The sequence below is a fragment of the Vanessa cardui genome, chromosome 1 (genome assembly GCF_905220365.1).
Source record: "Vanessa cardui chromosome 1, ilVanCard2.1, whole genome shotgun sequence".
Taxonomy (NCBI): Eukaryota; Metazoa; Arthropoda; class Insecta; order Lepidoptera; family Nymphalidae; genus Vanessa; species Vanessa cardui.
The window spans coordinates 6487453-6513455 of NC_061123.1; the positions used below are offsets into that span (position 1 = coordinate 6487453).

At 30.6% G+C, this 26003-nt stretch overlaps 4 protein-coding genes across 5 annotated transcripts; 2 read left to right on the forward strand and 2 right to left on the reverse strand.

Moving 5' to 3' along the window:
• Positions 1 to 65: 65 nt before the first annotated feature.
• Positions 66 to 843, reverse strand: LOC124530287 (28S ribosomal protein S28, mitochondrial). Its single transcript, XM_047104381.1, has 2 exons — positions 495 to 843; positions 66 to 414 (listed from the first exon to the last, which is right to left on the reverse strand). The coding sequence occupies exons 1-2, from the start codon at positions 726 to 728 to the stop codon at positions 127 to 129; spliced, it is 522 nt and encodes a 173-aa protein (XP_046960337.1). The 5' UTR covers positions 729 to 843; the 3' UTR covers positions 66 to 126.
• A 280-nt stretch (positions 844 to 1123) lies between these two features.
• On the forward strand, positions 1124 to 5240 carry LOC124531670 (regulator of nonsense transcripts 3B). The gene is made up of 6 exons (XM_047106162.1): positions 1124 to 1331; positions 1419 to 1632; positions 1748 to 1936; positions 2344 to 2492; positions 3135 to 3887; positions 4810 to 5240. Exons 1-6 carry the CDS (start codon positions 1224 to 1226, stop codon positions 4936 to 4938), a joined length of 1542 nt encoding a protein of 513 aa, XP_046962118.1. The 5' UTR covers positions 1124 to 1223; the 3' UTR covers positions 4939 to 5240.
• A 2437-nt stretch (positions 5241 to 7677) lies between these two features.
• LOC124531427 (leucine-rich repeat-containing G-protein coupled receptor 4) lies at positions 7678 to 20210 on the reverse strand. The gene is made up of 5 exons (XM_047106014.1): positions 19867 to 20210; positions 12423 to 12609; positions 9495 to 10053; positions 9159 to 9238; positions 7678 to 8816 (listed from the first exon to the last, which is right to left on the reverse strand). The coding sequence occupies exons 1-5, from the start codon at positions 19872 to 19874 to the stop codon at positions 8613 to 8615; spliced, it is 1038 nt and encodes a 345-aa protein (XP_046961970.1). The 5' UTR covers positions 19875 to 20210; the 3' UTR covers positions 7678 to 8612.
• Positions 20211 to 22038: 1828 nt separating this feature from the next.
• Positions 22039 to 25365, forward strand: LOC124533395 (E3 ubiquitin-protein ligase MSL2). Of its 2 annotated transcripts, XM_047108634.1 has the most exons (5): positions 22039 to 22689; positions 22780 to 22865; positions 22944 to 23153; positions 23354 to 23528; positions 23876 to 25365. In XM_047108634.1, exons 1-5 carry the CDS (start codon positions 22137 to 22139, stop codon positions 24079 to 24081), a joined length of 1230 nt encoding a protein of 409 aa, XP_046964590.1. In that variant the 5' UTR covers positions 22039 to 22136; the 3' UTR covers positions 24082 to 25365. The 2 variants fall into 2 exon arrangements, with proteins under 2 accessions (XP_046964590.1, XP_046964584.1); XM_047108628.1 differs by having other exon boundaries at positions 22039 to 22865; positions 23876 to 25364.
• Positions 25366 to 26003: the final 638 nt, after the last annotated feature.

Consider the following 26003-nt stretch of genomic DNA (forward strand, 5'->3'; position numbering starts at 1 on the left):
GGAATCAGTTAAAATAAAATATTGAGGCAAATTTGATTTTAATGTACTAAATAATATAAGAGAAAGAAAACTACATATTTTTATTTTATTGACTATTTACAAATAATTATATATATTCAGAGAAACTCAACTACTTTTTTCAGTTGTCGTTGGTCTAAGGGGTGAGGATACTATGCCTAATAATTTACAATCAGCCTCCAAGAGAGTTAGATCAGTGTTAGAGCCAAGAAATCTTGAAGATAGCTCAAGATCTTTTATTTGTATTCTTACTCTTGCTCCTCTGACATATTCATCCTTTCTGTTTGCGGGTCTTGTGCAAACACAATGAAATTTCCATCCAAAGTCAATGTACAAATCATCCTCAACAACATGAAATATTTTCCCAATTACAATTTTATCTTTCGGATCTCCAAGCTGAAAAAATATCATAATTATATATACATAAAACATAAGAACCAATCTCATATATAAATTTGCTATTATTTATTACTTACATCAATTAATTTTGAATTTCGAAGCAATGAGGCGAAAGTATGTTTTGGTACGGTTTCTTCTTGAAGTAATTGTGTTTGTTTTTCAAAAGATTTTGCGAAACCGCTTTTCTCGGATGTGGTTGGGGCATTCGAAGAATCTGTGTTTAACAATTTAGTGGAGATACTGAAATTTCGCTTATAGAACAAAGCATTACATGTTTTTAAGGTTTTACACACTGATACACTGCTGAACATAATTACTATTTCTGTTATTAAATTGTCTTAATTTAAAGATGTTAGGTATTTTAATTAAATATTATATTTATAACCTTAAATTACAATTGTCAAAATGACGTTTCTATTTGAAGTTATTTTAACTTGCCAAGGCTGCCAACTGCTAGCTAAAAGATTGAAACCGGTATTAATATATAATCGTTATAAAGCCCTAATATTTCTGAAAAAAAAATACACAAAATTTTCGATGTAAAATAAGCGTACTGGACAAATGGTTTTTTAGGATTAAACAACCACATTTTTTACTTCGTTTGTTTACTTTGTTTACAAAATATTGATTTAACAGATTATTTAGGCTTAGATTATGTAACTTTATGTATATAGCAGTCTGTTAAATTTGTTGTCAATGTCAGCTATCAATGTGTCAAATTATCAACACGCACCAAAAACGTCACAGGTGTACCAAGATTTTTGATAATGTTGAACAATTGAACTACTTAAACAAAAGGCAGGACAATGACTGAAGATCAAGATGTTAAAGATTCTCAGTCCGATTCGGGCAGTAAAACATTTGTTAACAAAAACAAGGACAAAAAAGCCAAACCCCATCGGCCACTGACAAAAGTAATGACATTATGCTCATAACATTGCGTTATTTTTGTATGAACATACGTCAATGTATTTGTGATTATTTTTACTTTTTCATTTTAGATAATACTCCGCCGTTTACCACCTACGATGACTGAGGAAGCATTTTTAGAACAAGTATCGCCGATACCAGAACATGATCACTTTTATTTCGCCAAACCTGACCCGTCTCTTGGGAATAATGTGTATTCAAGAGCCTACATAAATTTCGTCAATATTGATGATATTTATCTATTCAGGGATAAATTCGACGGCTATGTATTTTTAGATGAGAGAGGTAATATAATTTTGTCTTAAGTTTTTGGATATTAAACAACTATGGCCTTAAGAACTTTCTAATTAGAAAGAGCGAAAATCACTGTAAATTATAAAGACATATAATGTAATTACAGGTGTTGAGTATGTGGGAATTGTTGAATATGCACCCTTTCAAAGAATACCTAAGAAAAAGAAAAAGAAAGACCCTAAATGTGGTACAATAGAAAGTGATCCAATTTATCAGGAATTTTTAGAGAATCTCGATAAAGATCAGGAAACAGAGAACCAGCCAAAACTTGAGTACTCATATCCTGTAAATGATAGTAAGTTATGAACAGATATAAACCTCAAATCAATTAATAATAAAAACATAATATCATGCATATAAATATTTAGCTTAAATGTAAGTAATCACTTCTGCCTAGAGGCATTAGAGTTGAAGAAATAATAAATCATCCCGTTTAAGAAGGTTAATAGAAGTATGATTTATTTAAAATATAATGGCACACACTACACTGAAATGGAAAAAGAAATGATAGTCCATTTATTAATTATTATTTGTTATACCTTCACAAAATCTTAAATTAATTATTATAGGTATTACAGCATATGTATTTACAAAAATATCCTATTTGTCTAAAAGACAAACATGCTTGCGTAACATAGCAATGTTTTTATTTGATATAAAATGATTATCTGAATAATATTATTAATTAATTTTATTTTTTAGATAGCGATAAAAAAGTGCAGTCAACACCTTTACTTGAATATCTTGCTGCAAGGAAGCTAGACAAAAGAGGGAGGGATGAACGTCGGAGAAGGGAAAATGATAAAAGGAAGATGAGAATTGAAAGGAAAACTAAAGATCTTCCCATTAAGGTATGTTTATACTTTTTAAAACAGAGAAAATATTTTAATATCAATTTTAAGTATGTTTGGACTCTATGTACATAAATGTAAAGTATCTTGCTTAAAATATTTCTAATCTATATAAAATACAGCGACCCTGTGACTTGTCCGAAGATGATAACTGTGATGATTGCAATTACAAATCAAATTATCATAGTAGACAAAATCTTTGGTACGGAGAGCAAAGAATATATCATAAAAGTAAAGCAAGTTCTGTTACTAACGCTGATATCAAAACAATTGGCTCAGATGAAATAACAAGTACAGATTCTGATTGGGACAGTTGCTATCCCGCATTAACTGTTAAAACTCATAATACATTCACACTAACAACTAGTAATGAATGCAACAAAAAGTATATTGAAGAAACTACACTGAATATTGGTGATACACGTTTAAAGGTTTAATATAGCACATTTTTAAGTAGTTACTGGTATTATGTACTATGTAGATCAAAATTTTAGATTAATATGAATGTAACTATTGGGTAAATTTGGCTATTCGGCAAGAATACTAGATATTATTTATTTGTATGTATATGTACTTAACCTTAAATAGTAAATGTACATGAATTATGAAGTTTTGAATCAATAGATATTTTATATATTACAGGAAGAAGATGGTGCAGAAAATGATGTTAAAAAGATTAAGTCCAGGGAAGGAGACAATGATTTAAGAGATGATGAGACCAAAGTAATCGATAAAGATGGGACTGTATTTGAATCTAAATCGTATAAAGATCAAAAGAAAATTGGTATTAGCCTTATTGAGAAAAAGAAGAAAGTGGATGGAGAGAAGAAAGACAGTCTGATTAAAGAAGATGATCAGTTAGATGATGCTGATAAACTACTTAAAAAAGATAGACGTGATAAATTTAAAGAATCTCCACGAGAACAGAAAAGTAAAAAATATAGTGACACTAGAAAAGAAAGGTTGAAACAAGCCGAACAAGGCAAGTCAGACAAGCAATCTGTAATTAATAAAATTATGTCTGCCGAAGGTAAATCGAAATCATTAAACCATGACGATATTAAACCTTTTACTCAATTACCTCAAGTGAAGACTGAAGATTTGACCAAATTGATAGAAGATATGGATCGTAAAGTTAAAATGGATGAAGATTCTAAAGTCAAGGATTCATTTCAAAATAAATTTAAATTAAATGCTAAGCATGATGCAGTCGAGATCACCAAAATGAGAAGAAACAGTATGGATTCTGGTGATATAACATTTAAAGAAGAAACAACATTGAAAAGGCAGAAATCCTTAGATGACAGGAGTAAATCTAGTGACAGAGAAGGCTCTGAAGAAAAAGATAAGAATGAGAGCTCAGAGCGCCGTTCAGAAAGAAGAATAAGAAATAAGGTTATTATTAAAATGCTAATTACTATTTTTATTAAAGAAATTATTTATATTATAACTAACAAAGTTCATTTGTGCCAATGATATTCTAATAAACAGATATGTTATATCCATACTAAACAACAGAAAAAATTGTGACGCGCCGGGGTCCGTTTATTTTAGTTTATTTTTACATTTCGTTACAAGTAAAAAGGATAGCTTGATAAAAAACAATAAGTAAAAGGGATAACTAGATGTTTGACTTACGCAAAACGTATTACTAAGTAATTATGATGTATTATAACGTATTACTACTTAAAACGACTAAAGGCAAACGTCCCAATTAGGACGTTTTCTAGTCTTCACTTTTTGCGCGTTAATAACATATCTGTTTACTACAACATCGTTGATTTGTGCTGTAAATGAGAATCAAAATTAAATAGAGAAGTTTTTGGCTTATAATGATAATTTTTTTTACTTTATTGAATTATTTATTGCATTTCACAAATTTTCTCTATCAGACAACTTTAGATAAAGCTAGGTGTGTTTATTGATAAGCAAAAGAAATAAAATAATTATTAGAAAAACAAGTTACTCATACTCATGTTGAGTAACTCATGGTGACTAAATCCATAGACAATTAAATTTATATATGAGTTAGTTAAAACAGTATTTAAAATTCAATTCATGAAAGTTGTCTCATGAAGGAGCTTTTGTGACTAAAAATATAAATATATATATTTTAAACAAAAAAAAATTCTATAAAAATATCTCATTTATCAATATATTCATGTGTGAACATCTGAAATGTTGTTTCTGTTAATTTTATGGTTAAGTAGCTCACATCGTAACTCACAAGTCACAAAAATAAATCTTAATAATAAGCTAAGTACTTATTAGTGCCACACTATTATTTTAATTCATATCAATTAAAAATTATTTACAGGACCGTCCAAGCCTCGTTATTTACCAACCGGGCATGGGTAAATTTAGCAAGCAACGTCTGGCAAAGGAGAAGGACACGCAGCCGCCCATCGGAAAATCTGTAAACGACAGCGAAAAGAAAGATACTTGAGATAACAATCATGACTCCCAGTATTCGGACAACAATCAACGGAATTACCCTAAAGCTGGCATTAAACGTCCTTGCAGACAGTAGAAGGGGGACACGTGAACGTGCCAACCGAGGGAACGTGTGTTTACTCAAACCTGTCGTTTTAATTATTTACGCGCAAAATAATTGCCTCCCAAGTTTATTTTTTTTATTCGTTTTAAAAATCAGTGTAAAAGCATTCAATGTTCTATAGTTTTAGCTTGTGACCATTAAGTTCTGTTTTTGTTTTTAATTTCAATTAAATATAATTCGTTTTAAACGGGGCTCTGTTTTTTTATTTATTTAAAATTCTACACTATAGATCGCGTCATGTAAAAAAAGGCAGTGCTTGCGCATGCGCAGGTACACTCGAGCAAGAAAGTACTAGGCATATTGTTTATTTTTGAAGTAGCCTCGCTCGCGTGTTTGTAAATCAAAAATTGATAGGCACACCGATAAATATATTGGTCAGAATATAAATAAATAAAAATAAAACCGTGTTAGATTCAAGATAGAATATTTAATCTAATTTCACAATGAAAGGTGTGGTAGGTAATTCTTTTTCAACGTTTCGTGACATTGGAATTGTGGATAATTCTTTTATAAAATGTAAATGTCTATACAGTTTTGTATGTGACTACCTACACTCCATTGTAATCATAACAGGAAAAAAGCCAAACAACGTTTGCAAGTAAATTGACGCGATATCATTGGTTGAGAGCTTGATTAATCTATGATATTCACTATTTATTTGCGAATGGCGTCGCGATGGAGAGCCGAGATAGCCCAGTGGTTAGAACACGTGCATCTTAACCGATGATTTCGGGTTCAAACCCAGGCAAGTATGACTGAATATTCATGCGCTTAATTTGTGTTTATAAATTATCTCGTGCTCGGCGGTGAAGGAAAACATCGTGAGAAAACCTGCATGTGTCTAATTTCATTGAAATTCTGCCACATGCGCATTCCACCAACCCGCACTGGAACAGCGTGGTGGAATATGTTCCAAACCCTCTCCTTAATGGGAGAGGAGGCCAATAGACCAGCAGTGGGAAATTTACAGGTTGTTACTTTACTTTACTTACTACTATGGCGATGGATAAATAAAACAGAAGACACTGTATATTAGTGGAAATAAATATAATATCATATCCTAAACTTAGTAGTGATTAATATAGCCGAGTTATTAGCAAATCGCATGAAATACGCATATCTAAGATTTGTTGATCTTTTTTCCTACTTCCATCGGAATGGCCTATGTGTGATCATAGCATTATTGGCATTAAAGATCTCAAAAGATTGCTTAGACAAGCTTATCTTAGTCGGAGAGATAGATTTTTTTATTATCTTATAATGATAACTATAAATATCATCAAAACGCGTAAACCGCGTATAATATGATATAAACACTTTAAATCAATAACCATAATGCGTTTCATCTCACTCGCACATTAGAACCATTTCTAGTTGTCCCTTTATGGTCGAAAAGGGACATGAACAGCCCGTATTTCAAATTAATGTTAATTTCAGTATATAATTAAAATTATTAGGTTGGTGAGACAGAAGTCATTTAAAAAAAATGGTTGTCTGTACTAATGGTTGTATATTATCTATACCACGAAAAATACATTTTTCATAAGGTTTAGATAATATAACCTAAGGTAACAATATTGATTAAGAAGTTTTTACAAAAACATATTATGCTTTCACTTTGTCTAGCTCGAGAGTCGAGATGGCCCAGTGGTTGGAACGCGTGCATCTTAACCGATGATCGCGGGTTCAAACCCAGGCAAGCACCGCTGTTTCATGTGCTTAAATTGTCTTTATAATTCATCTCGTGCTCAGCGGTGAAGGAAAACATCGTGAGGAAACCTGCATGTGACAAATTTCATAGAAATTCTGCCACATGTGCATTCCACCAACCCACATTGGAACAGCGTGGTGGAATATGTTCCAAAAACCTTCTCCTCAAAGGGAGAGGAGGCCTTTAGCCCAGCAGTGGAAATTTACAGGCTGTTGTTGTTGTTGTCTAGCTCATTTAAACGGAAATAAGGCGGAGCGAAATTAGAGCGACAATAGCGTTTTCACGTTTTATATAATATGCCATCCGCATCCCATCCCAAACGTACCTGACTTCACATAAAAACAATTTATTAAATAAAACATTAATGAGAAATATTTTAAAGATTTAATCTGTTAATATTTTTATATCACAGTGCATTAGATATTTTAAATTCATGTTCTTATATTTTATATAAAAAATATATTTTTAATTATAAACGTAAAAATAGTCACTTAAGCTATTTAACTCACGATACAATGAACGCCATTAAAACGACTTTGAAACCTTTCCACAGTACTGTGCAAAGTTTATTTCAACTTAAATACAATAATAATGTCCACTCTAAATCTGTATACGCGATGTTAAGACAAAAAAAACATAGTGCGTATATAGCCTTATTAACATCATTCAATATCTTTGGCAATATCGTAATAAATACACCGATACTCATCAAACGTTTCGCGTAAATCTCTTTAGGATACATATAAAGGAAAAAATTTGCATATAGTATTTTGCAACCAAATAAATATAGAATTACTTTTACATATTCTTTAAGAATATAAGCTACACAATAAAACTTTTTTATAATAGTAACTTAAACTACGGGTTTGTACGAAGAACAAGGAATCCTTATACAAAAATATAGATTAAAAATGATTTGAACCTTTGTATCTAAATCAATACATATTTTATCAAAAAACTGCCCAGTAATTTAATGCCTTCTATTTAAAAAAAAATGTTAATCTAATCAGCCTTTCGAAGCCTTCTATCGTATTCTAATACTCTATAATGTACCAATGTGTAACCATAAAATCACTGAAATTAGTAATTTTAAAATATGTAATGAACACCATAGGTACCTGCTATACCTACGCTTAATATTACGTAGGTTACACTATTAGATTAATTGATAAAACAAATTCATGTTTACAATTCTACTTGTTTGAAATTTTACTCAGGAAAGTTATCTGTGATAGGAACAAAATGTCATCGATTTGCATTATATAGGCTACCAAAAACAGGAGGTTTAAGTCGATTTTTTCTCGGAAACGTGAAAATGATTATTGACTTAACTCTTCATATACCTGTTATCTGTAAAATTGGTATCTCATGCCATTAGTCGTAATTAGGTTAAATATAAATAATGAAGAATATTGACAGATTCTTGAGACCTCAATCACACACCAGAGGTAGAAAATAATCACCAAAATCTTGTTTTAGTTCTCTGATAAATAATTTGCCTTTGGTAGTCTATGGTGGCTGGTCCATTCAGGCTTACAATAAATTTATGATAAATTATTTATACTTGAAATTTATTTAGTTGTATTACTAAGCGGTGGTTACAAGCAATCGCGATTCATATCAATAACATAGCACATAAAGCAAATTTATACATTGTAAAAAAAGCTTATACCTAAAACCTATCTTCCAATCATGTACCTTTATTACCAAGAATTTTCTTTGGTTTCGGCTAAATGATAAATGTAGCATAACATATGCCTGAGATCTACGGTCCTTATTTTTAGACTTAGTCAAGGCAATCCCAATAATTTGCATAACCTTTGCAAAAAATAATAACTAAGAAACTGATAGCCTAAGATACGTCATTAAGAAGTATGGCTGTTGCGTTTTTGTCGTCGCTCGGTGGAACCTTCTTGACTTCCTTGGTAGTTCTCTTCGTCTGAGCAACGTTATGCCGGTGCATAATGTACAACAATAAGACGAAACCGACTAGAAACCCAGCAAGACCGCCACCGATAGTCATCCATGTGCGTCGCGACGTTTTTACACTTTGTATCTAGAAATAAAATATATGTAAAAACACATACCAAGAAGAAGCATTCAGAAACCAGTGGAGACGCCTTACAAATTTTCAAATTTAGAGAATATCTTTAATCGTAAGAGTGACGACATGCTGTAGTAGCTGTCGAATGTAAATCTTAATCGATTGGATGAAATACAGATGTAAATTTTTTGTCTCTTACTAGAGTCACCGTCCTTTTACAACCCTTCCTCAACTTGAAAAATTGACTTTTTTGGAATTTTTTTGGACTTTCTGATGTCACCATTTCGACTAATTATTATAATACTGAATTATTACAAAATTTACGACGTGTTATAATTAATGATTTCTGCTTACCTCGGTATATTCCATTCGGCATTGGTTGAAAGTAGCATTGAGATTTTGTGGTATATCTATTCTAGGACAGTTCTCGTATTCTGTAAGAGAAATGATGCTCATTTTAAAATAATTTTCCAAAGTCAATATAATAAAATGATCTGGTTGAGATATCACAACTTTTTCCGATGGAAAAAAATTTGCGGACCGTAGTAGCGAGAGTGAACGGTTTTATGTGTTGCATGTGATTAGATCATTGTGCACAGAAAGTAGTTAACTAGAAAACTCGTTTATTAATGGTCACATACCCATAACCCAATCATAAACTAAGCTGATATGAAGTATTGTAAAACTTACCTCTAGAATTAAGTTTCGTGTAATCACCCAATTGAAAATAAATTCCTTTTTCTTGAAACCACGTGATACTTAATTTCATATCGCAAAGCTTGATTTTGTCGATAGACTCCGTTAAATCAACCTTCGCGAGTTTGCACATCCCACTAAAAGATTGTGCATCTAAGGATGTCAGTGGATTGTGGGAAATGTTATAAAATATCATTTGTGGAAGTATACCTAAGTCCGGCATCTCTTTGATCTTACAATCAGATAAGTCCAAAAGATCTAAGGGAGCCCTTATAGGTTTCCTTATCTGCATACTACTTAAGCTTAAATGTAATAGTGGATTGCCATTTAAATATAGCTTTCGTAACGACGGCAATTGAAATATTGTTTCTGGAAGTTGGAATATGACATTTTTCGAAAGATCGAGGGTCTGAAGATACGTCAAATATGAAAATGCGTCCTTGTCGATAGAATAGATTTGATTTTCGGACAGATACAAGTATTTGATACTTGTATAGTACGATAGTGTGTCTGCATGAATTTCTTGCAATTTGTTATCGCTAAAGTCGAGAATCTGTAACAAAAAATAAAAAAAATTGTACCAAGACCTAATTCAAAGAATACTCAAATTTTAAATTAATTCTATTTTATAATTTCAATGAGCATAATACGAATATATTTGTGATTACTTAAGACAAGATGCCAAAGGGCATAATAAGGGCAGCAAATAACTAATTAATAGCATACTTCTTACGCAGGTTAGGTTTTGGCGTTTCATCGAATAATTTAAATTAATTGAATAACTCGGTATTAAAGTCGTCCGATAGTGTTTCCTTCGTTATATTACATTATTTTAGTCTTTTCTTCGTTATATTACAGATGTATAATCAGTACCACTGCAAAGTTGAAGAGAAACAAAGCTATTGTCATGTTTGGAATTATAGTTTTATTTTACGCATTCTAAGATCTTGGCGATCTTGTTGTAGAATAGTGTCCAATGATTACGGAGGAGTCATTGACTCGATGCAGTCATGTAACAGAAGTAATAAGTTTGTTTTCGTCGTTAACAATAAAATATTCATAAAAATTGGAAATCGTTGTTTGTATTATTATATATGTGTAAAAATACAAAAAATTCTGTATTAAAAAAGTTATTACATCAACATTATTTTACACTATACTGACTACTTAGTGATTTATAATTAATGAAACTTATTTTTCAAAATATTGATTTATAGTGAACAATAAAATCGGTCTCCTTAAGATGATTTGGATATTAACATCGCTTATAGATGACAATTTATTGTTTTACGAAAAATTGGAGCATTTAGTTAATAAACTTTATAAATACTTAGTGTAAATTAAATGATGAGGCGTACATTTAGATTAGAATCTCATAAAAAGAGTTGGTTATGTTTTGTAGGACTGCAACATTTTTTGTCGCTTTGTTTTAGAAACTCCTATTCGTAATAATTTTCCTAAAATGTAGTAAAAACAGTAGTCATATGTCTATCATCATGACACGATTAAACCTAAAAATGATTTAATCTTGTCGACTTGATATAGTTGAAGATTGAGATGCTATCATATTTTACGTGTCTCCAAGGCTAAATTTAGAAAAATACTTTCTCTGTGGTCGTTTTGTGAAATAGAGACTAATTAATTTATCTGAATCTGTCTTGTATTTATTATATGTATCATGTTGTAATAAAGTAAGTATAGTGTAAGGTTCACATATAAGGTCGCTTTACATATAAAATTAAATAGATATTATATATAAATATCAGTTCGCCGTACACACACCATCTCCGCCGCTGCGAGCCAATTTTTATATACCTTCTTTCCCGCGCTTTCGCGATGGGTGACACTTGAAATGACAGATACATAACTACACAGATAATATATATTCATGTAAAATATAAATCTAATACTAATTATTATTTTATTACAGATCGATGTACACTACAAAGTTATCTATACGAATTTGAATAAACATGAAAGTATTTAACATAATTTCTCATATAAAATAACATTTGTCAAAATTTATACTTTTTAAAATTATGAAAACGTAACAACCAATTAAACTTGTATATGTAAGATAAAAACACGGATAAGATAATTATTTCTAGATTAGCTATACTGACTTTTGTTTATATATATTTATATAATCTAGATAATACACAAGTATGTGATAGGTGATATTATTGAGTAAATAATGATCAATATTAATTGCAAATAACATTAAAATACTTTTGCTACATACGTAAACACTCAGAGAGTATTATTAGAGATAATATTTAATACATTTGTAAATAAATCTGAGAATCTGCACTTTTTGCACTTAAAATATTGACTAACATTTTATATGTAAAAGTAACTAAATATGCCTGTATGTCTGTTGTTCTTTCAAGATTGGTCCTCTTAACCGAAATAGATGTAATTTTGTATGGCAATATTGAACTCCAGCGAAGTAAATATACTTTTTACTCCCATAACTTATAACATAACTCCCATATCCAACTCCTAAAACACGAGAAAAGTCGCTGGCAGTGCGATGTAGTATATTACGTTAATAAACACGTATATATAAGTATTAATAATATTTTAGGCGAAACGAAATTAAAGCAGCACTGCAACGAATTTAGATTACATTTTATTTGAAAAAAAATTATATTATATTGAATTCTTTCAGTGATAATTGATTTGCTTTATTACTCAATTTTGTCATCAAAACTGCCAATGCAGATACATATATTGTTATGTACTGGTTTAAACAACGAGACATCGTATTAGCTCATACAAGTACCAGGGTTACAGCATATCTGAACTACGATTTCCCTTAATCTAAGCCTTAAAATAATAATAAATTTAATTGTTTCCCATTTTCTAGTAAATTTGTTAGAAATTGGGATAATTATTATATTAGCTATTAATTGAACGAACCTCAATTCCTCCTTTAAGACTCGGTATTTTGGTAAGTCGTAATCCAGCGCAATGCGCTCCATACATATCGTATGCGTACTCGTATGTACATCGCGTCGGCAGCGATTGCAGCGCTTCAATGTCTGTCATCTCTTTAGTGTAAGCAGTTTTAACAACCAGCAGTGCCAGGAAGAAGAAACAGCGATATCTGAAATAAACAAAAGAACGACTGAAATAAAATATACAATATGTTATTTATAAATGTAAAAGTAAGTCTCTCTGTTAACCACTTGAAATTTGGTATGGAGATAGACCACTTTTTTAATTCACTCCTTGAGGGAGTACAATAAAGTGTGACTGTTTGTGTGCTATAGATAAAGTTTTATAATTCGAGCTGGTAAAGCTATATAGTAGATGTATGGAAATGATTTTTCTTTTCATCATTATAATCATTACTGAGTCACAGAAGACTTTCACATCTTCGCCTTTACAAACATAAACTTAGAGCGCTAGATATCAGTCTATAATTACAAAACGAAAATGAAAATAACCCCCTCGAGGGAAATAATAAGCAGCACATATTTTTTTAAAGTATTGTGCACTGTTCGATGCAACGACGTAGACCTTAATTTAGTAGACACAGTCGATATGAACTTTAAACTTTCTCATTATGTTACATTAGGGAATCATAAAGCCAAATAATCAGCTCTTTTTAACCGACTTCAAAAAAAGGAGGAGGTTCTCAATTCGCCGGGGCCTTTTTTTTTTTTTTTTTTTATTTTTATGTATGTTACCGAATTACTCGAAGATGGCTGGGCCGATTTTGACAATTCTTTTTTTGTTTGAAAGGGCATGTTTTACAGGTGGTCCCATTGTCAGGAGATCAGGATCTGATGATGGGATCCTGGAGAAATCGAGGGAACTCCTCAAATTTTATAGGCACACCTATAGTGATTTCGGTTTTATTCAAAGTGCCTTGGTCATATGCTCACGAAAAGTGACATTTGATGAAGTGGAACTGATGATGAAGACCACAACTGGTAATCAGAACCTATTAGTAAGTAACTATTTTACGGGCTTAGTTCTATTTCTTTAAGATAGTCGTCAAGCAATTGATGTTAGTAAACATGCCTATGAAGAAGTCTAGCTGATGGTGGACTACCAGGAGAACTCCTCAATGATTAACGGCATTAAAGTGAATGACAAACACTACCAATTGTAATTATAAATAACAAAACAACACTGAAAAGCAGTAAATAAATTTTTATAAATAAAAAAAACCGCCTTCAAAAATGAACTAAAAAGAAAAAAATAATCAGTTACATCCATATCCAATTTACGATTTTTAATCACCTTTTGAAGTCGGTGCCAACAAATAAATAAATTCTTATATTGAAATCATTTAATTTGTATCGATAGTAAGGTTTGTCTAATGGTGTCATCTATACAATAAATAGATTTAGTTTTTGTATGTATGTATTATGTACCTATATTAGCAACGATGGCACCGACTTTGAGAGGTGATTAAAAATCGTAAATTGGATATGGATGTAACTGATTATTTTTTTCTTTTTAGTTCATTTTTGAAGGCGGTTTTTTTTTATTTATAAAAATTTATAACTAACATCAATGTACATACACCAGTCGAATAAATCAATAGCGTTGTTTGAAATATTCACGTTTCTACTATTCGTTCCCTTTGAGTACGTAAAAAAAATGAATGTCAAGCATTTAAATCGGCACCAAAATTTGGTATCAAAATTTTTTTAATTTTTTCCCGAAGTGCTATTTATAAATTATATGAAAATATAAATTATAATGGGATTGTTCTTCATAATGGTAGTTGACTTATACCTAAATTATTAAAATTTAAACATGTTTAAAAGCGGATACATCTCATTAGGTTGTTTACTCATGTACATCGTCACTGTACTTTATCTTACTGCATATAATTCTATTAATTTAATGTTATCAAAGAGAATCCTTCAGAAAATTATTTATTTTCTCTTAGGGTTATCGTGCTTCAACCTTTGTACTGTTATTCCAATAGATAAGGAAGAATTTCAAAAGAATTTTATATAATTATATAACGAGATCACTGGCGACGACTGTTTATATTGAAGAATAAAAACTGTTCTCTCCTAGAAATCTTTCCATTTTCACAAATAAAACTCTTTTACAGTGTGCTTAACTAGGTTTATATATATCGTCATGGCGTCACAGTTTCAATATATTTAATAGTATTTAGTATTTTAAGTATTAGTAAGGTATCTCATGAACAAATTGGATTACACGAACTTACTTTAGTAAAAATTCTATGCTACGAAACTCTAAAATATATATTCTGGGTACAAGCGTATCATTAAGTAAGTACAATGTTTACAATGCGTGTCTATGATAAAATTGACGCGTGATCTATCGCTATCGCCTGCTCTAGTTGTTTTTACATTGCATAAGTTGGAGAATATGACCGTATTTCGATTTCAAGCAAAGAACTCAGTTACATTTTGTCATAAAACCTACGAATTCTAACTTGTCACTATTCAAATACTTTGTAGCTTAGAATATTTATTTGATTTAAAAAACTAAATAGAACCCCCCCAAAAGTTAGTAACAATTAGTAAGTTGACAGTGTTACATTTACCTACGTGATACGACATGCCGTTGGTCCCGAACTATATCTGTTCATATTAAATTGGTCCTATCAAAATCAAGAGTTCATGCCAATACTTATTATATTTTACTCTCGATTTCGTACATTATTTTAAGTAATCTCGTATCTAAAGTTTCTTCCTTCGCCAAATTAAATTTAAAAAATGTGACAACTTTTATATTACAATTTTATAAACGACAAAATTTTCGATTTGGTTCTCTATTTCGTTTAAAACTATACATGATAGGCTTATTTTGTTAACATAACCAGTACGGCTAATAGATGCAGTTACAATGAGTGCATGTGATTGTGACCATAACTTTACTTTGATAATTTCGTATTAATTTCATTGTTGTTTAAATGTAAACAGGCAGCTGTAGGTCTAGTAATCTTGGCACTCAAATTACTGATACAACCTAAATTTTAGTACATAAATTTACGAAAATTCGTTGAGTCTATTTCAAAGATAAAATATTAATAACTTTTTATATAGGCTATCACAGATGTGCCTACATCAAGTCGGATCACATTAGCGCATCAGTTATTTGCACTGCCTACATAGATAAAATAAGAAGTACTAACAGGTAATTAAGATCCTGTCAGAAATTGAGGTAAATTAGGTATCTACTTATTTTTACTTAAAATATGTGTCTATGAATTTATTTTTATTCAAACTATGAGTGCATAAGAATGTAACATGTACCTATTTGTTAATTTTTATGTACATGTAATGAAAAATCAAACCAAAGACTTATACCGTAGGTACTGTAAATAGGTCTAGATGACCAATGCTTGGTTAGGGACTCCTACTCTCTTTAACACAAGGTTCATTGTTTGTTCTTTGAAATTTTATCTGGTCTCTGACTCTAATCGAATGACTGATCTCCCCAATCGTGAGGTCTGGGTCTTTTGTGCTTCTTTACTGTATTTTGATTGAAGCCTCAATCAAACTAGTATGATGTGGCTGTTGTTGAGAATGTTTGGAGCTAATTTTAATATAACCATAATCCTGGTATGTTTCTACTCATGTACATAGCAGAGTTTTCAAAAAGCAAATGCAAAAAGCTTCATCAAAAGTATAACACCTCGCCTCATTGCCTCCACTGGTGACAGGAGGGCTGGTTCGTTTTTTGCCCAGAGGATCGGAATTGCGATTCAACGGGGAAATGCTGCTAGCATTCTTGCCACCATTCCACGCGGTCAAGATTTATACAGTAACTAGTTTTAGTTCATATTTGTATATATATTTAAGCATTTAATGTTGTTAATTCTTATGTTAATAAATAAAAAAAAAATTAATATCAAAATGAAATAATATTTTCACGTTACAATCATAAATTAAACAATGACGATGTAATTATATCTTAGAATAGAGAAACCATAATTTAAACCGCTATATATATTTAGATAAACGTATGACAGCCACGTTTAAAAACATTTCCTGAAAACATATGGTATTTACGGTGCGCATACACCGCACCTATAATTTTCCTAGTCATGTGGTGACAATGTAAAACAACTTAGTTACTCAGTAGTTACTCCTAATGTCGGTACATATAATGAAAATAATTGAAGTTAAATTAATATCAAATTAGCCAGTCTAAAGTAATGCAATAACAACACGAGGTATATAATGAGAGTCATCCTCGTGATGCGACAATGGAACGGTCATCTTCCTATGCGTTGACTAAATGAAATATTTTATCTGTTCGCCATTTTCTTTTAGAAAAAAAATTTTGATTGTTCGTTGAACTTAATCACTTTAAATATTATAAATGCGTAAAATATCACACTTGGTCAATGTTGCCTTTTTTTCTGTATTGTATTCGACAATTTTCTTGTATCATTCTTTGAATCAAATTTTGATTGATATGTAAAAATATTTGTTGTATGATTCACGTAGTATATGTATATGGGTTTGTTTTAATCTCTAAAAAGTATCATGATTAATTTATTTGTATCTGTAGTTGTTTAGATGACGACGAAAAGGTTGCAGTATATGTAACTGTAATAAAAATGTAAAATTTGCTCAAATATGAAATTTATGCAAAATTTCATATTTGAGCAAATATTACAGTAACAAACAAACAATAACAACACGTGACTTGGGGGTTTTTAATACATTATAACTAATCGTGTACCTATGTTTAACATAATTGTTAACAAAAACGTTTATATATAATAGAATATTGTCTAGCTGGTATCTATGGCCGTTCGTTTTCGACAGTAAACTGATCAATTAAGGTCATATTTTAATTTAACCAAATTTTATATACTTTATATACTATAAAATATGGACCAAGAAAAACTTGTTTTTTGTTTTTTTTTTAATAGTTTGAAGAAACCAATCAAGATGATAAAGTGCATTCGTTTCATAATATTTTCAGTAATTGACCATGCCCTAAATAACGCCGATAGAGATACCTACTCCATCAGCCTATCACTATTTGCGCGTTTAACGATAAACGTTCCAAGGTTAAGAAAATATTTTCTTTAAATTACTTGTTTTATGAAAAACTAAACAAATAACTTGAGACTCCGAAATATTGTACAATGACTTTTGTTACTATGTAAATGTTATCTTTATTGCGTATAAAATAATTTATCAACTTTTATCAGATCTGCATAATATAGGCGTCACTTGGCTTGGCTTATTTGAAAGATCTATCAGTAATCTCAATATATGAGTGACCTAAAATGTCCGGAAAATATTTGAGTCTGGCGAATTACAGTCTTAAGAATTACGAACCGGCTTAGTGTGTTGCGAAGTTGTTGCGCATAGGGGTTCCTTCTTAATTGGTAGAGGTCAAACCAATTCCTTTAATTATTGTTGACTTGGACTCTTTGGCTCTTATTAACCGTCGCTTCGCAGAAATGTAATCGCAATAAGTAACTCCTTACGACGAATCCAACGCTTCAAATATACCGTTTTTATATGTAGTAAAAATAATTCAAAGTGAACAGTAATTTTTACGAAAAATCCTTCTGGAATACTTTGATTCCACGGGGCTATTGAACGGAAGCTGTGTACTTATTGTGTGGGACACTCCTGCGCATCGTGCGTGGCGGCCCCAATTGTCTGATTGATCTTTATGATGTGTCCACGCCCCTGACAATGTTAATCGAAAGAAAAATAGACATATATCACAGTAGATACTGAGTAATGTATTTATATATCAGTAGATAGTCTTAGTATATCATCGATCTGATATTTATCAATAGTAGGTACCTATTCGTATTACAAATTGTATTTGCCGTATTAATTAATATTGTTTCAATTACATAACAAAAATCGAAACAATAAGACAAATAGAAAGTCAGATCTTGTGGAATTCGTAGTATATAGTTGTTTTCTTTTAGAGTAATTATTATTACTTACCCTTATTCATGAAATGTCTTTCATTTCGTCCTTAATTGTTTTATGTTACTACATTACAATATACATTACATTTTACACATACTGTGTACAATTTGTGTTTACCAATCAACCCTATGTCCACCCTCGGTAATGACTAGTGATAAAAACAATCTAAGACAATATTTATAAAACAACGTGAGATTGATTTTGTTTGTGTTTGTTTTATCACTTCGCTCTTGAAGTAAAAACTATAGTTTAAGCATTTTGGTTTTCATTTTACGAGATTTTCGTGTCCAATAAGAAAAGTGCTAGAAGTCTATAGTGTTTGTCGCGAATGTTTTTCAAATTCATAAGAATCAATTTCCGGTTAAGAAATATAACATATCTGATGACGCACGTATATATAATCAAAATTAGTGTCGAGAATATAGATTATTTTTTGCAATTCTTTGTTGATACGGAATTAGTTCGACCACCTAATTAAATCACCTGCATATATAAAAACTACAAATTGTTTCAATTAACAAAATCCAAGCAATCTTTCACGTTCCAAATTACCCGATTTGCCTACTGAAAGAATTGAAATTTATCAGTCAAAACAAAGATAAGGTTGATTCATTTTAGTTTTCTATGAAAAAAATTGATTTGATAAAATGACTAATCTTTAAAGCAGTGCGTATAACTTTGTCTCTTGTTCTACTAGAGATTGCCCAATTTTATTTCTAATTTTAAATGTCAGGAGATACGCTTTCCTTAACTGGACTGTGAAAACTGGCTCCCTTTTTGGCTGACTAGAGCTTTTCTATATATCGTAATAATTAATAATTCTTACAAAATTTCCTATAATCAAATTCGGTAATCTTGATAATGGCGATTTAATTGGAATAAGTGCAGTATCACTATTATTACATATTTTGCGGCTAACCAACTAATTTCCTTAGTTCAGCTTTATAAATCACTCATTTAAACGTGATTTAATAAACGTACCTCATCAGTTAAATTAGTGTGAATATTGATGATTCAATTCAACGATTGACTATTAGAGATATAGCTGTAATGTATTGTTTTAGTTGAATTATTTGCTATTTGATAAGACACATATTTTGGTTTAGGTTAGAAAATCGTACCTTGCAATTGCATCAAAATATATTCATTCTATTTATTAAATGTTTTAAATCAAAGATGATTACGAGATTTTGGTATTATTCTGATAAAAATTCTTAATACCTACACAATTCGGAGCTGTGCAATAAACAACCACAGAAAATCCCTACAATTTTCTTTATGCTTATCTGTTCTTCGGCAAAAGACAAAAGAACTATGACTGAAATATGCTAATATCAACCTTTTCAGTTACCGTCTGGGTTCACAGTCCACCAAATGACAGATGCTGAGATAATGGTAATGTATGTGATATGTGAATATGATGTTTAATTTGTCATAAACTGAGGTACCTGAACATTTTGATATGATCACTCTTAATCCAATTTCATCGAATGTCGAACTCTGAAGTCAACAGCACCAACATTTACGGTTAAGACACTCTTATAACCACTGATTTATCACATACACTACCCAGCGCTGCAATCAGCAACGGAAGGCGTTCGTTGAATTGATTCAATTATTCCACTCCTGCGCAACGACTGCACTCCTTATTCATGGAGATGTTTTTCCCTCGGAGGATCAAATGATACTGTCGCGGTAATCTTTTATCAGCGTTTGTCCTTCTACAGCCCAATATCTAGTCGAGTGAGCTTGAGACAAGGGATACACGACAATCGCCGCTGCCGAATATCTAGTGTAATTGACGAGCTCCTATCAAAATGCTCCGATTGGCTAAATGATTATATTTATTCTTGAAGTGTATTCACGATAAGTAAATGACCGTCTTTGTTTGGAACTTTTAATTAACTATAATAATTGAATATCGTAAACATATTTTGCATTTAAAATGTTATTAGTTAATTAGGTTTAGTTTTTAATTACTTTTTAATTGTTATAACTATAAACTATACACTTTCGAAACACGATTTAGTAAGTTTTGTATGAATACTATATATAAGTATTCAGGCTAAATATTTTTGGGTAGGTTGTATGTACGCCTACTTAAACATTAGGAAAAAGGAGAGGATGATACTTTTAATTAATTGGATATAAATTTGATGTACTATTAGCATTAAATTCCTTGTGCCACGTTTACAAACATGAACTTAAGATGTTGTCATTCATTCAACTTGGAACGAATTATATCTTAACTTTTAATTACGTTATTAGATCCAGTTTAATATTTCAAAGGTCAAAAAGGTTATAAAACTCTTAAAAAATGTTTTCGTTTAATAGCTATCTCCCAAGGCACAGCAATGATGATCTGCCAAAATTCACTGAAATTCATTCATAGGAGGAGCTCAATTCCCCGATTTATAGTTTCACGCAAGATCCCGTCTGTTACTTAAAATTTGCTATCTCTTTTCAGCGCATTATCCTTTAGAGTTGAAACCAGAATAGCTATGTCCGATTGAAAATAAGCTAACAACTACGTGTGGACTAGCTCCGCTTTCCATACCAATTTCCATGTGGTAAACACAACATAATAATTGAAGGTAGAATTGCATCCAAATATTGTATCATACATTAGATAAATAAATTATTGGTTTTCAATTTATTATAATACGCCTGAAATATTTTAATAGCAACCTAATTTAAGCTATTCTAAAAATACAATATTTTAAAACATTATTCGTTACAATTGTTAAAAAAATTGTGATATTCGAATATAGTACGTACCTGATGGTAAGTGGTTACACCCTATATTGATACAAACTTTACTTTTTTTTCGATTTCGGGTAATATCAAGTGAATCTATCTTCTATATTATATTCCACAAGTTTGAGCGCAAACACAAGTGTATCATTTATTATTTACTCCGATTTCGATGAGAAGGCAAACCTAGCTCCACCAGAAAGAGTTCAGACGTATTACCATTTACCATCGACTAAGGGAGTATCTCCGTATACATTTAAAACTTTTGGACTCTAGCGAGAAAATTAAGTGACGGAAAAATCCTAGTACTTGTTTTATAATAATAATTAACTGTTCTTTACTACCCCAATGTGTCATCTTCCTTGAGCACAAGCTGTTATGTTCCTCATAACTCTACTTACTAGTCCTACGATCCTGTTAAGAGTATTATCGAAAATGTGAAATATTAATATCTCCTCGATGGTAAAATTATTAAGCAATAACATGGTTTTGACTTCTAAATTACACTTTAGCTTATTCATGCTCAAAATTTTACATATTTATAACTAAAAAAACTAATTAACTACAAAATACATGTTATTTAGGGCTGAAATGAAAAATATCGTGTAAAACCTTTTTACAAAATTTATTTTGATAAACATATTTTGACACGTACATTACTAGTGATAAGCTCATCAAAATCAATTGAATAAAGTAAATGAATAAAAACGCCATTATTATTGCTTTTTAAAAATAATATATTGTATTTATTTATTAAATCACCATCGATTATTATTGTCTTTTTATAGAATAATTATTTTTTAAAACCTTGTTGTCACAAAGACAACAAACTTGACACAACAAAAGTGACACATGACAGTTTTGACTTTTGTCTAAGCGTTTGCGGCTTTTTGCCTGTGTATTAATAATATTTTGGTGTAAACAATTAAGTTAAAACATTAATGTTTATAAAAAAGTTTTTCAAATGAAGATGAACGCTACTAGTTTGTATGTTTCAACTTGTCGTTTGATAATTCTTGCTGATGCAGCAGATAAAAGTTCGTGGACAGACTTGTTTCGTTTGGTTCCTTATTTACGACAATCGCTATCGTGTACTGTGTGTGGAAATTTATTAAAAGAACCTTATACCCCAACGAGTTCCGGCTGCCAACATCACGTCTGTAAAAACTGCAAAGGCGGGAGAAAAAAGTTAAAACCTTCGTGTAGTTGGTGCAAAGATTATGATAACTATACCGAAAACTTACAGTTACGCATACTTTTGCAATGTTACAAAAAGCTTTGTGAATATTTTATGGGCACAGAAACGTACAAAACTTTATTGGAAGAAGATGAGATAGCCGCCGGTGTTAACGGGGGCACAGTCGCGAGTTCGGGCTTAATAGATTTAATACAAGAAGGAGCGGGGTTTAACGACGACTACAAAAGTACGGCGGGCCTTTCGAAATCTGCCTACAGTATATTGCCCTGTGTTTATACTAACTCAGCCTCCACACAAACTCAAGCCGCATCAACATCAAGTAATTCTGATTCAAGATCATCTAATAAAGATTCTCCAAATTCTAGAGCTATTTCAAATGGGTCCCCACTTTACTCTGTTATGTATGCAGGTTCGGGAAATAAAATCACAATCAAAAGGAAAGCAGTTGATGAAACAGACTCAACACCGTCTGAAACCAGTCCCAAAGAGAGCAAAGTGAGTTGGTTAATATAATTAATAATATTTAAATTTACTTTTATTGCAATAATAATTTATTTTATTTTTAAATTACAGTCAAATCAGCTTGGTTTTAAAAAGCCATCAAATAGAACGAGAAGTTCATCTAGCAGTAAGAGAAAAGGCTGCAGATGTGGCAATGCGACCGCTACACCTGGAAAGCTAACATGTTGTGGTCAAAGATGTCCGTGTTATGTAGAAAGTAAACCGTGTACTGAATGCAAGTGCAAAGGATGTAGAAACCCTCACAGACCTGATGGAATGAAGGTATTATAATCAGACTACTTCAATTACAAATAATATATTTTTTGTTCATTGTAACTGAACTATCTAGTTTGGTTGTTTTTTTTTCAATTGTTTAAAAATACTATATCTTTGTTTGTTATATCATAAATTATATTTGTTACCAATAAAAAAAAAGAAGATAGAAGAAATAATATGCTAATTAAGCTGATTTTATTTTCTAGGTCAGACCTCATATACCTCAACTAGATACAGTACAATTAACTCTAAACACCAACCCCGACAGTTCACCTTCCTGTTCAGGCTCAATAGACAGCCTGGATACAGACACACTCACAATGGAAGCCATGGAAGAATCTTTAACTTTTACCACTGAACTAAAATCATCTGACATTAAAGGTAAAGAATATTTAAATACGAATCTTTTTATGTTGATGTTACTTTAACAGATTAAACATCAAATTACCTTATTAAATAAAGAAAGGAAAAAGAATACCATTTGATAGTTCCTGTTTATCTGAAAACATTTTTTTCAATAGTTTGTTTTCCATTATATACATGTTATATAGTTGTAGCAGCCATAATTAAAGAGTGACTTCCATTCTTACAAACATTATATTAATTTAATATGTTGCATATATATATATATATATATATACCCACTATCGGTTAAGATGCACGTGTACTAACCACTGGGCCATCTCAACTCTTATCTATTTATTAAATAGGCATAATATAATTTTCAGTATATACCAGTCAGTTACAAGAAGTATCGCCCTCATTGCCAGCTACAATAATGATGGATGAAGAGTTGCCTGGGTCACCTGATGACGATATGAGTTCTCCTCATGATTATACCCAATGCTCTCCAAGGGATCATGACTTTGATGCAGGGTCTCCACAATCAACGGGAACACATGATGTAAATAGTGATATAGAAGTTGATATATGACAACAGCTGTCTCTTGCTGGTGACTAGAATTTGACTTGTGACTTTAATTCTCGGTGCACAAAAACTTTTGAAAGATATTGCACAGAAGTTTATCAAGTTGATAATTGTGGAAATTTACTAGTCACCCATATTTCATGGAACTATTGTGAATTTGTGTGTGTTTTAATATAGTTATGACAAAAATTTAAATCAAAACATTTCATTTAAGTTAAAAGTGTGTAGAGAGGCTTTTGGTCTAGGATTGTATACAAAAGTTTGGAATTGAAATATCACTATAATTAATATATAATTATAAATTTTCTCGATTTAATTGCACAGATAAAATTTATAAAATAAAATGTCAAATATTTTAAAGTTGGACTTTAAAAGATTGACCAAGTATGTGAGAATCTCACATAAGGTTTTAACTTATTCTTAATGTGAATTTAAGTCTATTGCAATTATTAGTAAAACAACTTTTTTTTCTTTTTTTGGATTGTGTTGCCGTTCTACATTCATTGTTGACTGTGTTCACTTTGTTCTATACTTGTTTGTATTCAGTTGAATATGTACAAAACTTTTGTATCAAATTTAAAGGCATACAAGGTTCAAATTGCTTTATATTTTTCTTTGTTATTAAAAGTACCTTTCTAGGAAAAAAACTTTTTTGCCTTGGTTTAAAATTCATACATAAGTTATAACAATATTTACAAAATACAAATATTTTTCAAATTGCTCCTATTTTGAGCACTTAAATTATTCTTTTCAAAATAAATAAGTAATACTTATTATATATAAAATATTTTATAATGAGTTTTTAGAGTAAATGCAATGTCCATAAAAATGCATTTTAACATATTTGATTTGTTGCTACTTTCCATTTAGTCTTGTCAATGAGATTTCTTTTGTTTTATGTCAATTGTTAGACGATGAAATATTGTCGTTTATATAATGTTTGAAATATGATAGGAAAAAGTCATATTTAAGCTCAAAACTCCTGCACTTAAATAGATTTAATTTGTAAATGTGCATTAAGCAAATTTTCAATGAATAAGAATTGTATATTACTTGTAAATAATAATGATACAGTAAATGTTGTCAAAGCGACTCAGTCTCCATACAATAGTTAAGAAACGAAATATAAAGGGTAATCAATCCTTTACCTATTTTAAAAGAAGTTTACATAAAAATGTATATACGTTTTAGAATATAATTTTAAAGTTTCTTCTTAAAATAGGTCTGTTAAAAATCTATAAATAGGTTTGATAATATTTATTGTTTTATATTTTAATGTATTTATGTGCAATGAGTATTTCTTTTTTTACTGGGCCTTGGCTTATTTTAAAATGTATTTTATTTTACATGTAATGTAACCAGACGTTAACTTTTATTTCAATAAAAAATCCCATAGCTTGCTATAGCATAACTATTCAATATAATGTGTACAAATTATGTTTATATATGTTACATTTTTTTTAAATAATGTCATTTTCCTTTCATTCATATGATTCAATTGATACTGTAAATCTATTGGTTTTTCTGATAAGGGGACGATCAAGTATGATCTAAGTAATTTTCCATGACGCTTTAAACTTTTAGAATAAAATAAAGAGCGAAAACTAAAAAATTATAATAATTGAGAATTTATTTATGTCAAATTTTAAGAACACTCATTTATTTCTAAAAATAATTTGAATAAGGAATTAATTTTACTGCCTAATAAGTATTATTTTTAAATGTTTTTTATTTATTTTTACATGTAAGTTTTACTAAAACCCTTCCTCCCGGTCAATTATTCAGCAAAAAAAACGTTAAGTCTTCGAACAAAATACTTGAATGTTCCCTTCACTATTTAAAATTTCCAATTATAATTATTTTAACAGGCAGTTGAATACTGGGCTGAAGAAAAAAATAGTAAATGAGTTGTTTGCATGGCTGAGTAC

Excerpts from the sequence above, each read along its gene's own strand:
- LOC124531427 (XM_047106014.1), bottom strand. Across the intron at positions 10,054-12,422 it reads GTCTTAAAGGAGGAATTGAG|ATTCTCGACTTTAGCGATAA; the intron begins GTTCGTTCAATT and ends TTTTTGTTACAG. Across the intron at positions 8,817-9,158 it reads GCCGAATGGAATATACCGAG|ATACAAAGTGTAAAAACGTC; the intron begins GTAAGCAGAAAT and ends TTTTATTTCTAG.
- LOC124531670 (XM_047106162.1), top strand. The coding sequence starts at position 1,224 with ATGACTGAAGATCAAGATGTTAAAGATTCTCAGTCCGATTCGGGCAGT. Across the intron at positions 1,332-1,418 it reads CCCATCGGCCACTGACAAAA|ATAATACTCCGCCGTTTACC; the intron begins GTAATGACATTA and ends TTTTCATTTTAG. Across the intron at positions 1,633-1,747 it reads TGTATTTTTAGATGAGAGAG|GTGTTGAGTATGTGGGAATT; the intron begins GTAATATAATTT and ends ATGTAATTACAG.
- LOC124530287 (XM_047104381.1), bottom strand. The coding sequence starts at position 728 with ATGTTCAGCAGTGTATCAGTGTGTAAAACCTTAAAAACATGTAATGCT. Across the intron at positions 415-494 it reads GAAATTCAAAATTAATTGAT|CTTGGAGATCCGAAAGATAA; the intron begins GTAAGTAATAAA and ends ATATTTTTTCAG.
- LOC124533395 (XM_047108628.1), top strand. The coding sequence starts at position 22,137 with ATGAAGATGAACGCTACTAGTTTGTATGTTTCAACTTGTCGTTTGATA. Across the intron at positions 22,866-22,943 it reads CCAGTCCCAAAGAGAGCAAA|TCAAATCAGCTTGGTTTTAA; the intron begins GTGAGTTGGTTA and ends TTTAAATTACAG. Across the intron at positions 23,529-23,875 it reads AAAATCATCTGACATTAAAG|TATATACCAGTCAGTTACAA; the intron begins GTAAAGAATATT and ends TATAATTTTCAG.